The sequence below is a fragment of the Engraulis encrasicolus genome, chromosome 21 (assembly GCF_034702125.1).
Source record: "Engraulis encrasicolus isolate BLACKSEA-1 chromosome 21, IST_EnEncr_1.0, whole genome shotgun sequence".
Lineage (NCBI taxonomy): Eukaryota > Metazoa > Chordata > Actinopteri > Clupeiformes > Engraulidae > Engraulis > Engraulis encrasicolus.
The window spans coordinates 21,809,688-21,823,823 of NC_085877.1; the positions used below are offsets into that span (position 1 = coordinate 21,809,688).

Consider the following 14,136-nt stretch of genomic DNA (forward strand, 5'->3'; position numbering starts at 1 on the left):
AGGAATGCAAAAAAACGGGGGGGAAAAAAGAGATGTCGTGGATGGACTAACTAAAAAGTTTCAGTCGGGACGTTTTGGGATTACACAACTGAGGAAAACTTGAATGGACTAGATTGAATCTCTTTTCCGAGTCTTCAGCCGCACAGCAATACAAAAAAAAAACACTGGAGTTGGTGTCAAAGTAAGTAGGGCAAGAAAAAAAAAGACTCTTTACTGTTTATTTATTTTTCTTTCGACCAAGGAGAAGTACAGAAAAAACACAAAAACAGAGAAGGAACGCCAAAAAAGGAAAGAAAAGAAAATTGGGAATAGTGTGAAAGAGTAAGAGAACGTCTGACTAAGTAGTGTCGGACGAAAAGAACGAAGAAGGACAGATAGAAAGAGAGAAGTCGTGGAAGAGAGAGAGAGTGACCGAGCGAGTGAGTGTGTGAGTGTGTGAGTGAGTGAGAGGATAAGTGCAGGAATGGGCTGGACTGGAGCTTGGGGGCAGCTGCTCAGCTGCTCTCGCCCGACAACGCTGCCATGCCTGCTGGGTCCTCTCCTCCTCCCCTTGCTGCTGCTGATATCTCCGCTGCTGTCGGGCTCCGCACGGGCGCAGGACCTTAAGGAAGGCGACGCGGTGTGCACGGAGAACCACGGCTGCTTCGTCCTCTACTTCCAGCGCAAGACCTTCCTCTACGCGTGGCGCAGCTGCAAGGAGCAAGGCGGCGACCTGGCCACGCTCAAAGACCCCGAGGACGCGGCGGCGGTGGAGCGCCTGTTCGCCGAGGTCAACCTGCGCGGCAAGCACGGCAAGATCCGCACCTGGATCGGGCTGCAGAGGCAGCCGCGGCAGTGCTCGGCGTCGCGGCCCCTCCGCGGCTTCAGCTGGGTGACGGGCGACCAGGAGACGCGCTTCGTCAACTGGCTCGGGGAGGACACGCCCGCCGCCTGCACCATGCCCCGCTGCGTGGTCACGGAGTACTCCCACGCGCCCGCCGGGGGCGACAACGCCGCCGCCGACAACCTGAAGTGGGTGGACGGGCCCTGCTCCATCCCCGTCGACGCCTACCTGTGCAAGTACACCTACAAGGGGATGTGTCCCAGCATCCCGCGCGAGGGCACCGACAACACGCTCTACACCACGCCGTTCGACATGGTCACCACCAAACTCACCCACCTGCCGTACGGCTCCATGGCCACGGTGCCGTGCCCGGCCGAGACGGTCGGCGACCAGACGGTGCTGTGCACGGACGACGGCAGCGGGGCGGTGAGCTGGTCGCGCGGCGCCCCTTACTGCTCGGCCAAGACCAGCTACTGCGCACAGGACAACGGCGGCTGTCACCAGCTGTGCATCGACAAGGACGACATGCCCATGTGCATGTGCATCGAGGGCTACGTGCTGGCCGACGATGGCCTGAGCTGCCTGCCCGACGACCCGTGCCTGAGCTCGCCGTGCGAGTTCGAGTGCGTGGCCGTGGCGGCGAGCGAGGAGGGCTACCGCTGCGACTGCCCCGAGGGCTACGTGCTGGAGCCGGACGAGCAAAGCTGCCGCGACCTGGACGAGTGCCTGGGCATGCCGTGCGAGCAGCGCTGCGTCAACACGGCGGGCTCGTACGAGTGCCGCTGCGACGACGGCTACCAGCTGGACGCCGCCACGGGCGACTGCGAGGACGTGGACGAGTGCGCCGTCGCTGACGGCGCCGACGGCGTCAACGCGCAGCCCTGTGAGAACGCCTGCGAGAACACGCCGGGCTCCTACGTCTGCCACTGCCACCTGGGCTTCATGCCCATGGCCGAGGACCCCACGCGCTGCCAGGACATCGACGAGTGCCAGATCGAGGACACCTGCGAGCAGATGTGCATCAACTACGTGGGCGGGTTCGAGTGCTACTGCCAGGAGGGCTACGAGCTGCAAGGGGACCAGTACAGCTGCAGTCTGATCGTCGAGGGGCACGGCCGAGACCCCACGGCGGCCGTCATCCCAGAATACCCCTGGGCAACCGCCATGCCGGACCCTGACGCCGGCGCCGGCAGCTGGAACGGACCCCCCTGGCAGCGGCCGCCCCAGCCCCGGGAGGAGGTGGAGCAGGAGGATTACAGCCCGGAGCCGACGGACTACGACGACTGGATGATCTCCGTGACTCGCCCGCCGCACAGCAGAGGCGGAGGTCAGGGTCAGGGTCAGGGCGTGGTGGTGCAGTCCCAGGGTTACTATGACAACACGGACAACGTGGGCCAGTATGGATCCTTCGAGAGCCTGGAGCCGGTCGACACGGAATCGCCCTCTTCTTCGTCTGTGGAGATGCTGAACCCCGGCTTTCTCCCAGGTCGGGAAAACCCCATCGTCCCAGAGATGCATGCTCCTGCCCCCTCCCCTTCACCCACACCAGACTGGTTTGATGATGAAGAGTCGGAGGAGGAGGAGGAGGAGTACGACCAAACCAAAGCCACCACTATCGCTCCCACGACAACTTACATGGAGGGCGCAGGAAACTTCTGGTTTGCCGTCGCCACTGATAAGCCTCTTTTCCCCCCGCCAGACTCACCCCACAGACCCGATGTCGAAACGGGAACCTCGACCACCACCGATTCCCCTGATTTCCTCTCCCCGGACTCCAGCTCTCTTTCCCCTTCGCCTCCCATGGAAGAGGATGAGGAGGATGGTGAGGGGAGAGGAGGGGAGGAGAGGGAAGGGGAGGCAGCAGTAGGGGAGGGGGTCCAGGGGAAAGGGAAAGGGGAAGGAGAGCAGAAGGGCGAGGACGGGGAGGAGGAGGAGGAAGGGGGCAACGGGTGGCTGGTGGGCCTCCTGGTGGGCCTTCTGTGTATCGTCCTGCTGGCCGCCGTGGTCCTGGGCGGCATCTACTACGCCCGCAACTCCAACTCCGCAGCGGTGGGGGCGGGGGCCAAGCCGCAGGGCAAGAGCAACTCGTCCGACTGCTACCACTGGATCTCCGGTGCCGCCGACAAAGCCGGGGCCGAGCACGCTGGTGCTGGTGCCGGTGCCGGTGCCGGGACCCAAACCAAGTCACACGTGTAAGGAAAAAAAGCATTAACATCAACACACACACACACACACAAATGAAAAGAACTAAAAAAATAGTTATGTTACCAAAGTTGTGGTGGATGGCCTCAACACAAACACACACATACACATACTAAAACAAACTGTTTCGGAACATTAACAATTCGTCAAGTCACCGCACTTGGTGGTGGATGCCGTCACACGTGTGTAAGGAAAAAAAAACCCACACACAACAAACAACAGGAAACTGTTAAAAGGCGTAAAAGGAGTAGGTTACCACAGCTGACGTGGGTCTTGCCGATGAGGGCAAAAAAAAACCCCACAACCTGATTTTATACGGTATCACATGTGGTATGAAAAGGGCGGGTGAAGGAGACAGTCAAAAATGGAGAAAAAACAAAGACACTTTGAGAGAGACTGAACTTTGAATGTGATATCCTTTGTCTCTTTTGTGAGACAACTGTTTTGTTTTGTTTTGTTTTGTTTTTTTGTCTTTGTTTTTTTCATCTTGTACCGGGGTATTTATTAGGAATATCTATGGGAAAGAGGAGAAGCCTGTTGGGAGAGGACATAAATGGGACTTACGTATGCTGATCTTCTCCAGAGTGCTGTGACACTGTTTTCCCAATACACACTGATCTCACCGAGTGAGATGGACCGAGGGAGAGAGACAGAGAGAGAGGGGGGGGAGAGAGAGAGAGAGAGAGAGAGAGAGAGAGAGAGGGGGGAAGAGAGAGAGAGATAGAGAAAGAGAGAGAGAGAGATATGCAATAGCAACAAAAGCCTTTGTGTGCTTGACGAAATGGAACTTATTACTCTGGTTCAAGATCATATTTATTATTGATTTGTTTTTTCGTAAGGGATTGTGCTTCTTTTGTAATGCAAGTAACATTTAGTGATGAATCCTAAGGGAAATGTGATTCTCAAAAATGTTTTTTTTTTTTTTTACAGCAAAAGACCAAAGAAACTCCAAAATATGTTTGTATGTATTTTTTTTCCTGACTAGCAATCTGCATAATATTGACACTGAACCTTGCAGATTGCTGTGTTTCCCCTCTCGTCCAATGTATATTGTGGAAGTTTTACTTTTAAATTGACTTTTCGATGGACTTTTCAGTGGACTGAGGTCTTCCCATGGAACTGTGAACTGATAGGCCACAAGTTAAAACGTGTACACTTTGTCATCTTTGCTCAGGTGCATTTTTGTCCTTGGTGCCTTCTCTGTACTGCCAAAAACAATACAAATCAACCAAAAAAAAAGAATAACAAACCTCTGTGATCTTGTGTTAATGTTCTGTAAAGATTTGACCATGACACTTTCATTGTGGTATGCATATCCTTGCAGTTTCAGTTACACTTTACTTGATGTCGGCGTCATACGTTATGACATAACAGTGTCATAATAGTGTCAAAACAGTGTCATGACACAGTCATGAACGAGTCCTAAACATATTGTCAATGTCATAAACATTGTATGGTCATGAAAAGTTGACATTGTTAAGCCTGTCTTTATCGTAACCGAATTTCACGTAATAATGACAAACTCATAATATGTTTTTTATATTGACATAATGTTTATGATACATGCATGACTGCATTATGACAATGTTATGACACTGTTATGTCATACAGTATGTATGACACCGGCGTCAAGTAAAGTGTTAACGCAGTTTCTATGGTGATCTCCTCTGTTGACACAATGGCACACACAGAGAGAAGTAATGGTACACACAGGGGATCCTATTAGGCAGCACATTATTGTATGTGATTCACATAAGGGTCATGTAACAGTCATAAGAATGACATAATACATGTCACCAACATTAATGACCTATAATTAAAGGAGAATTCCTGCCAATGCCAACATGCTTTTACATTGCTCACGCCACCCTTGATTTGTTAGTAGTAGGCCTACCTGACGACGAGGCTTTTTTTTGTTAAGCCTTTCTCAAGATCCTGTTTTAACATACTCCGAATATACTCCCACAGTTTTTTTTCCCAATATCAACAGACAGCTTACCAGGGCCGTCCTGAGGCATAAGCGAACTATGCGGTGGCTCAGGGCCCTCAAGCCACCAATGCTCCCTGTGAGCAGCGAAGTTCCAGGACAAAATGAATTGTCCTCTAGTTTTCCTAGTCATAATTTTTTCTCATGTGCCATTTACTAAGATTAATGAAACAGGAGCATATATTGGGTATGGGAGGCCCTGGATAAAAAATTGCTTAGGGCCCCATAACGGCTTTGGCCGGCCCTGCAGCTCACACAACACAAGAATAACTTTTGGGATGATATTTGAGGTATATTAAGATGCCTCCATCTGGATGGCCAGGATTTTGGAAATGGCTGATCTCCATGCCATCGGGTTCTGACAAGTCAAGAGTAGCCTGAAATCAATACAACTGCATGTTGAAATCAGCAGGAATTTTAATGATTCATTATTGTTGCTGTTTTTTATGTTGTTGTCATAACTCGATGAACATGTGTTGACGCCCTAACAATGAATGACACATTTTGACAACAACAGTCATAAGCATCAATAATGTTTGCCATTATTGTGTCATGTGTCGTGTCATTATTATAAGGGTTACATGATGCCCCTATGTATGTAGACCACACCAAATTAAATTTTACCAAACAAAAAGGTTCAAGGCAGATTCTACTATGTCATGCTATAATCAAAGATTCTCTATTCTAATTAGAAAGTGTTCAAGTGAAATTCTAGAAGGACTCCAAATATCCTTACTCCTTAAAGGGTTAAGGCCTGTTCACATCTATGATTACTGTTAAGATAAGTACAACTTTAACTTAGAAAAAAAATAATATCTTTGTAACTCTAGTGAACATATTACATATCAACTAGTTATAACGATAATCACTGGCATGCAGAACAATATTGTTGGAATCACTTTCACAGCAATTTTTGCTGAACTATAAAACAATGTCAGCCAATCAGAGTTGTCAATGTACAGACATCAAGCTTCTGCTTGTGGATGTTGATGAGAAACAGGCGATATTGTTGGCAAGAACGGAAACAATTTTTTTATAGTCATAGCTTATGTTTATAGTTACCATTGTAGAGGTGAACAGGCCTTTGATGGGAGGGGAGGCTTTGATGACTGCACAATTGTAATCCACCAAAAGGGTACTACTTACTCTAGGGACAAGCTGCTGCAACTATTTAGGTACACGGTATTGCTCTCCATTTGTCTGGGTGTGGAGTGAACTAATGACCACTGTGGCCTGGAAAGGGGGGGGGGGGGGGTGCAAAGGGGTCTGTTGTCCTGGGCCCAGGACGGTGGGTGCCTGCGTATGGGGTGGTGGGTGAAGAATTGGGTCCCCCATTGCCAGAGGCGACTCTAGGTTCAGCTGGGGCCCAAAGTGAAATGTCAAAGGGGTGAACATTTGATTTTACCACTTTGGAATTTGCCACTACAGTAGCAAAGTGTGAGCTGTTACTGTTATTCGCCATTCAGGGGCTTGGGGTCTGCAAGCGGCTGCCTGCCTAGCCTGGTGGCAAGATGTGCCTCTTCCCATTGCATTGAATGGGGGCGGGGGGGGGGGGGTTGTGTTCAGATTACTTTTGTACCGGGCTTGGCCAAATGGTTGTCAGCGACCCCTGCCTGTGACCACCACTTACTTTCTCTGTGTGTGCTGCTTCTCATGGGCGTGCTCATGTAGCTGTCATTGAGGGTGAATAAACAAAGAGAGAGAAAGAGAGAGAGAGAGAGAGAGAGGGAGAGAGAGAGAGAGAGAGAGAGAGAGAGAGAGAGAGAGAGAGAGAGAGAGAGAGAGAGAGCTAAACAGGGCTGGACTGGGAACAAAAAAAACGACCCAGGCATTTTTTTGGCAAAAAAAGACCAGCCACTTACACAGTCCTCCCTCCCCACCACTACTTTACTATGACAGTCCACGGTGTGTATATTCAAGATGCCCCAATGGGTCTCCCCTTCTAAACTGTGACCAGGGGAGTATTCTCAGAACCTGCCACAGTCGTAAACCAGTTTATGCTAACCTTGAGGTTGTGGTAAATCATCTAATAGAAGAGCATGTAGTCCTCATTTCCTTTAACTAAATGGCACAACTGGGCTATCTATTAGCAGGTTTACCACTTCCTGTAGGTTAACGCAGCAAGGTTTATCACATAGCCATGTTCTTGGAATGCCACCCTGGTCTCTAAGGGGAAAATAAAAGCAACCAACAGCAACAACAAACAAAACAGAAGCACTGGGCCCTTAGGACTGTGGGACAATTGGGGAAAATGCCCTGTATGCCAGATGACCCGTCCAGCCCTGGAGAGAGAGAAAGAGAGAGAGAGAGAGAGAGAGAGAGAGAGAGAGAGAGAGAGAGAGAGTGTGTGTGTGTGAGAGAGAGATGTTAGTGCAGCGAGCAAACAGGCCAGTCGCATTACTGTGGTCATGACCTTTGACCTTCACTAATAAACAGTCCTTGGGTCAGATAATTCTTTCTCCTTCATCTTCTTGCTCTTGATCCAGCGCTCTCTACTCTTGTGCTGTGTTCCCAGGAATTTCTGGCGCTCTGTGTACTCTCTTCTGAGCTCATTCTTGGTCGACCCTCCAGGGTCAATTCTTACTCTTTGGAACAACACCACCCCTTCGACCCCCCGTACAAGTCACACACAGAGGAACACGCACACAAACACTGGCACGTACGCGTGCAAGCACACACACGCACGCACGCACGCACGCACGCACACACACACACACACACACACACACTCACAAACACACACTCACAAACACACATATACACACACAGAGACATGGTTAAAGGCACTGTGCGGCCTTCTGTGGAATCTGTTGCTAAACAGTCTACAAGACATTGTTGCTGCTATTGTAACGTGTGTTGGTACACAATGTTCTCTAAAGCTTTGAAAGCCCCTGCCAAAGAACTCTTCCTCTAATCGTTCATCCACCATCTTGCATCCTTTTTTCTAATGTCATGTTAACCTTTTTAACCATACTGTGTTATTAATGTAACTTATAATTACGTGCGTAGGTCTAACAGTGGTGTTGTTGTGTATATTTATTCCAGCTCGAGCTCATCAGTAACCTAGGCAACCTAGCAAATGTCCTGTCTGCAATCATAACAAATAACCTGTCGAATACTGTAATTACACTGATGTCATTCATTCAAAAACACATCATCTCCCCTTTCTATAATCTAGAATGGGTAGACTTCCTTTGATTCAGCAAGACAGGGGTTTATTTTGCCCCTCTAGCTGGGAGGTCAGCGCCTATCTGAACCAAACTCACACTCACAACAGACACATTTTAATACATGAACACAATTCGAAAAAAAAAACATTATGTATTATCTTGGAAACTTTTAAAATGACAACACAATTTCGCCTTACAATGTAGACACTACACCGTTACAATGTGTTGGTACAAAATGTTCTAATGCTTTTAATAGCTCCTGTCAAAGAACTCATCCTTCATCCACTATTCCTTCACCACTTCTTTTCTTTTTAACACAATAATTAAAAAATAGATTTATCTTAAGTAGGACTACTTATTATTATATTTTTCACTAAAGAATGTTCAGGGTATTGAAGTCGCTCAATTTGCCTTTCATGATTACTATCACTTTAATTAAAGCCTGCTACTCTTGGCAACTTGGCAACAACAAACAGCACCATTGCTTTGCCCCAGCAGCCAAATAAAGAAGACACACCTGACTGTCAGTCTGAAGCCACTGAAGGGAAATGTGATTTGATATCTCAACGCTCATTTGTATGCAAATGCACCTTCATGTAAAAAAAGAGAGCTTTCATTGGAGATTGCTATCAGATAATAAGATAGGAAGTGCCCTACCTTTGAACTTTATTGCAGGGAGATAGCATGCAGAGATATGCACTCTGGGAGACTGGTGGTGATAGTGGTCATGGTGGTGCAGAGTTTTTTGAAAGGGGCAGCAGAGGTCATACCGATAGGATGATGGGGAAACTGGATGAAAATAGGAAACTGAGTCAGGGTAGTGTGAAATGGTGTGCCAAGAGCTCTCAATCAGGGTTGCCAGGTTGGGCGGTTTCCCAGCCAAATTAGGCTGTTTAGGATGACCGGCTAGTGGGCATCCAATCATGTATTGGGCTTTTATTTACGTTTATGGCCATGGAAATGAAGAGAATTCAGTTCATATTGGGTGGGATTTAGTGCCTCAAGTCGTTATTTAAACATTTTATGGGCAGGTCATCATCAATCATATCTGGCAACCATCAACTTTTCTCTTTCCCTTCTCTCTGTCTACCTCGCCCTATCTTTATGCCCTTTTCTCTCTCCATCTCTTTTCTGCCTTTTCTCTCCAGCTGTCTCTCATTCCCTGCTCTGATTTTCATTGGTAAATTGTGTTACTGCTTAATCAGAAACCCAACAATGCTTTAATTGAATCAGACTGAGTAAATTTACACCCCGTTAAGACTCAGGAATAATTTAAGAAATTACATTAGCTTTTACAAATTACAGTGAGAAGAGGGATCTAAATATGACCTCATCCATTTATGTTTAACAGTAAATGTTTGAAGGTTCCTCAAAAATCCCTCAGCAGGTTCATTGAAATCCAAAAGTTCCCTGAGGAACCCCAATCTGAAGAGTCTAAAAGTCCTTGGAGGAGTCCTCCACAATAGAGCCCCGAAGCCGTGATATCAACTTTTTATGCGGTGGATTAGCATTTAATGACATCCGTTTCCTAACAGAATTCCCACAATGTTACGGGCCATAGGAATTCAGGGTAACGCTTTATTTTACAGTACAGTATTTGCTATGTACTTTCTGGGTAACAACTGGGTAACAGAGGGAAATTACATGGTACCTAGAATGTAAAAAGAGGGTAATTACGATGTAAATACTGTGTAATTACAGGGGGGAAAAACTCAAAAGTTACCATGAAACTACACTGTGTATTTTCTGGGTAACAAATGGGTAACAGAGAGAAATTACCCAATTGTTATCCAGAAAATACACAGTGTAGTTTCTTGGTAAGTTTTGTGTTTTCCCCTGTAATTACATAGTATTTACATCGTAATTACCCCCTTTTTTCCATTCTAGGTACCATGTAACTTCTCTCTACGGTACAGTATTTACTATGTAGGCTACTTTCTGGGTGACAACTGGGTAACAGAGAGAAGTTACATGGTACCTAGAATGTAAAAAAGGGGGTAATTACGATGTAAATACTATGTAATTACAGGGGAAAACCTCAACATTTACCATGAAACTTACACTGTGTATTTTCTGGGTAACAATTGGGTCACAGAGAGGAATTAGATGGTATCTAAAAATTAAAAGGGGGGTTACTACTAAGTACATGCTATGTAATTGAGAAGAAAATATCTTGTGAATTACTACGAAAGTACGGTGTAATTTCTGGGTAGGCCTAATTATTGTTTGATGGCAATTTAAAAAAGGATGAAAGTAGGCCTACTACCTATTTGCCTGTTTGTTTTACAGCAATACCACATTTAATTAAGCTACTAGGTTAATGTGATGCTCTGGATGGTAATTACACAACTCCAAAGTCAGAACTTACAAGGAACAGTATTTCATTGTAGTTACTGTGTTTATCACCATACATACCCATTTATTGCATGGGTAAATGTGGTAGGCCTACTTACCTGACAAAACAATTGCTGGTGTCACACATTGCCATTGGGCTGTATCTTCATTCTTGACCTACATGGTAGGTTTCTGCACTGTTACCAAGTAACATATATTTATTTACCAGGTAAAGAAGGGGAAACTGTACCGTAAAGTAAAGCGAATGTTCTTACCAAAGTATTACCAATTTCTTACCAAGTAATTAAACTTGTTTCATAAATCATGTAAGTACATGGTAAGTTTCTGCACTGTTACCGAGTTACAGATATTCAGTATAGGTAAAGAAGGAGAAACTGTACTGTAAAGTAAAGCGAACGCTCTTACCAAAGTATTACCAATTTCTTACCAAGAAAATAAACTTGTTATATATCATGTAAGTACATGGTAAGTATCTGCACTGTTACCAAGTAACAGATATTCAGTTACCAGGTAAAGAAGGGGAAACTGTACTGTAAAGTAAAGCGAATGCTCTTACCAAAGTATTACCAATTTCTTACCAAGCAATTAAACTTATTTCATGTATCATGTAAGTACATGGTAAGTTTCTGCACTGTTACCGAGTTACAGATATTCAGTTAGGCTACCAGGTAAAGAAGGGGAAACTGTACTGTAAAATAAAGCGAACGCTCTTACCAAAGTATTACCAATTTCTTACCACACTGTTACCAAATTACAGATATTCAGTTACCAGGTAAAGAAGGGAAAACTGTTCTCATAGGACTCTGTGTTAATTGCTAGCATGGAGATAAAATTTGCACTGCTGTAGTCAGAGAACGGCAGGAAGTACAGGAGAAAGGTAAAACCCAATAACTTAACTCAAGGGGAAGTGTAATACGAGCTCATTTCCAAACATGGGACAGCATCACTTTAACATCCGAGTTGGCAGCAGATATAAAGACTCATCAGACCAGGCCTACATTTTTTACAATACAAGACTAGAGAAAGTATTGCCTGGACTGATGAGTGTATTTCTGCTGCCAACTCGGATGGCTGCCTTGTTCCACATACACACACAGATGCACTGTATTTTATTATTATTAGGCCTATTATTTCATTCCAGAATTCCTGCTGCCCGTTCTTCATTTCCATTTTCATGAATAGCACTTTTCAATTTCTAGGTATTATGACAGCAAACATTGCATTTTTCATCAATGAAAAAATGAAAAGGGGGATTTTCTCCATGATCCTCAATTTTTAATTTCCAGAAACAGGCATTTTTAGCTGCTTAACTTACTATGTTCATGTAACCCAGTTGACAAATGCATATTAAAAAGGTATTAGTTGATTAAATAGCATAAATAGTAAAATGGGATAATAAATAGTGATAATACTGATAAGGCAATTCATGAATGATGGGTTGTTATTGTTAAAAACACGATTAACATATATTTGAAATAGCCTAACTTTTACTGTGACAGTTACGTTATGGGACTTTTATTTTGACATGCGTTTCCACGCATTCAGCTTTCCGTGGAGCCGTTCTAGTCAGTTGAGCTGAGAAGAGCTCGAAAGCTGAATTGGAGACTCCGTTTCTTCTGCTCCACCTTGGAGCTAGATATTGATAGAAGAGTAATTCTAAGTTAATGATAACTACTTCTAAGTTTCCTTTTGGACCACCGAACGACCTGCTCTGTAAATCTTTTGTGTTTTGAAGAGAAAGAAGCTGCGCTTCGTCGTGTATTGTTTCTGTTGAATCGTCTCGGTAAGGCAACCACCTGTAACTTATTTTCCCTACTGATGTAACTTGAGTGTTATTGCTTATCACTGTGAAATACTTCGGTGAAACTTCAGGATTGTATTTTGTTTTGTTAATACTTGTTGTGTTTAGTGTGAAAAGGGTATATTTTGGTTGAATTGAGTAAGTTTAAAGCTTGGAATGAGCTGCCTGTAATTCACATGCTTGTGATCACGCACCCATCACGTGCGAGGGGAGAGGTCTGAACGGTCCTCCTTATCATTACTGTGCTCGGCAATATCTGTGTGTAATTCCCGCGGTTTCAGTACCGAGTGATGTTTTTCAAAGTATTCATCCTGTTATTTGATAGTGGTTATGTAACTGAATGGTATGCAATGCTTTTCAGTATAAATGAAGTGTAAGCTTATGCGGTTTCCATATATTTTCCTTTGAGAAGATTGATAATGTTGTACAACCAGAGGTGGAAAGAGTAGGCTACAGAAAATTTGTACTCAAGTAAAAGTGTCTTTACTTTGCCTAAATCCTACTCGAGTAAAAGTAAAAGTAGGCCTACCTATCTAAAAATCTACTCAAGTAAAAGTAAAAAGTACTTCACTTAAAAATGCAATTTGAGTAAAAGTACTTAGTTACATTTAATTAGCTTTCCTCTCGACAATTTAATGTTTCTTTTTCTTGAATATCGTCCTCCATAACCTCTATCTCTTGCTTGGCACCAGCCATCATCCAATACATTGATCCAAGATAGTACAATCGTGGAAATGCTGTGTGCCATCCTGCATAATCTTTCATTTCCGGCAGATTGTGGCATTATTTTGCGTGGCATTTTGTCTATTTTTTACTCAGTACTCAGGCCAGGTTCCAGTGTAATTGAGTTAACTACTTGGGTCAAATGTACTCAAATACTAGTAAAAGTATTCATTTTAAAAACTACTTAAAAAGTACAAAAAAGTAGGCCTACTCATAAATGCTACTCAAGTACAATACTTGAGTAAATGTAATTAGTTACTTTCCACCCCTGTGTACAACTACTTTAAGTTTAAACTGTTTGAACTGATATTTGATAAGAAATGTGAACATTGCCCTGTGTACATGTGTAGCTTAACTAAGGGTATGGTTACACAGGTGACGTTTTTTGAACCTGGATTCCGCTGTGGATTGATGACTGCGTTTGATGGCGAGCCACCCACCCCATTGAGTCGGATCCTGTCCTGTGTCATTGTACATGGCGCATATGTGGTAGGGTTGTGACCTGCCTGTGTCACAACAACACTGACTGACTGACTTGAGTTGTTACTTTAACGGTTTACAAACTGAACTAAGGCCTTGAACTGAACGGAACTACTTTTTCTTTTCTTTTTTTCTTGAACAACTGAAAGGAACTCTTTTCTCTTTGAGGATTCAAAGGACTGATTTAAAGGACTGTTCCCAACTTTTGGAAAATAGACAATTACTCACTTTTGAAGGACAATTCATTTTATTTCATTTTAAAGGGTCAATTATTTTCTTTTATTTTGGGAATATGTACATATTTTCTACCTTGCAATTCATAACTAAAGAAAGAAAAAAAGTATATCCTTGTGTGGTGTCTTTTAATTGCACTTATCTTTTTGCACTCTCCCAGAGCCTAGTGTCTTTATTCTCTAGCTATTGAACCTGGCCTATCATCGACGTGTACATACCTAGTAGTGGGTTACATTCATACTAGTATATATTAGTTTATTACCTAAACATAATACAATTTAGCAATAAGCAGCACCGTTCCAATGAGCAGCATAGTTGCAATACTGTCGTTTGCCACAATATACAATAAAAAAAAAATTGA

General features: G+C 44.4%; 1 protein-coding gene and 1 long non-coding RNA gene across 2 annotated transcripts; both read left to right on the plus strand.

The window, feature by feature from the left end:
• Positions 1 to 363: 363 nt before the first annotated feature.
• On the plus strand, positions 364 to 3,269 carry cd248a (CD248 molecule, endosialin a). Its single transcript, XM_063187685.1, has 2 exons — positions 364 to 2,645; positions 2,697 to 3,269. The coding sequence occupies exons 1-2, from the start codon at positions 464 to 466 to the stop codon at positions 3,017 to 3,019; spliced, it is 2,505 nt and encodes an 834-aa protein (XP_063043755.1). The 5' UTR covers positions 364 to 463; the 3' UTR covers positions 3,020 to 3,269.
• An 8,833-nt stretch (positions 3,270 to 12,102) lies between these two features.
• LOC134437629 (uncharacterized) lies at positions 12,103 to 13,884 on the plus strand. The gene is made up of 2 exons (XR_010032450.1): positions 12,103 to 12,320; positions 13,437 to 13,884. It is a non-coding gene; the product is annotated as an uncharacterized LOC134437629 (long non-coding RNA).
• Positions 13,885 to 14,136: the final 252 nt, after the last annotated feature.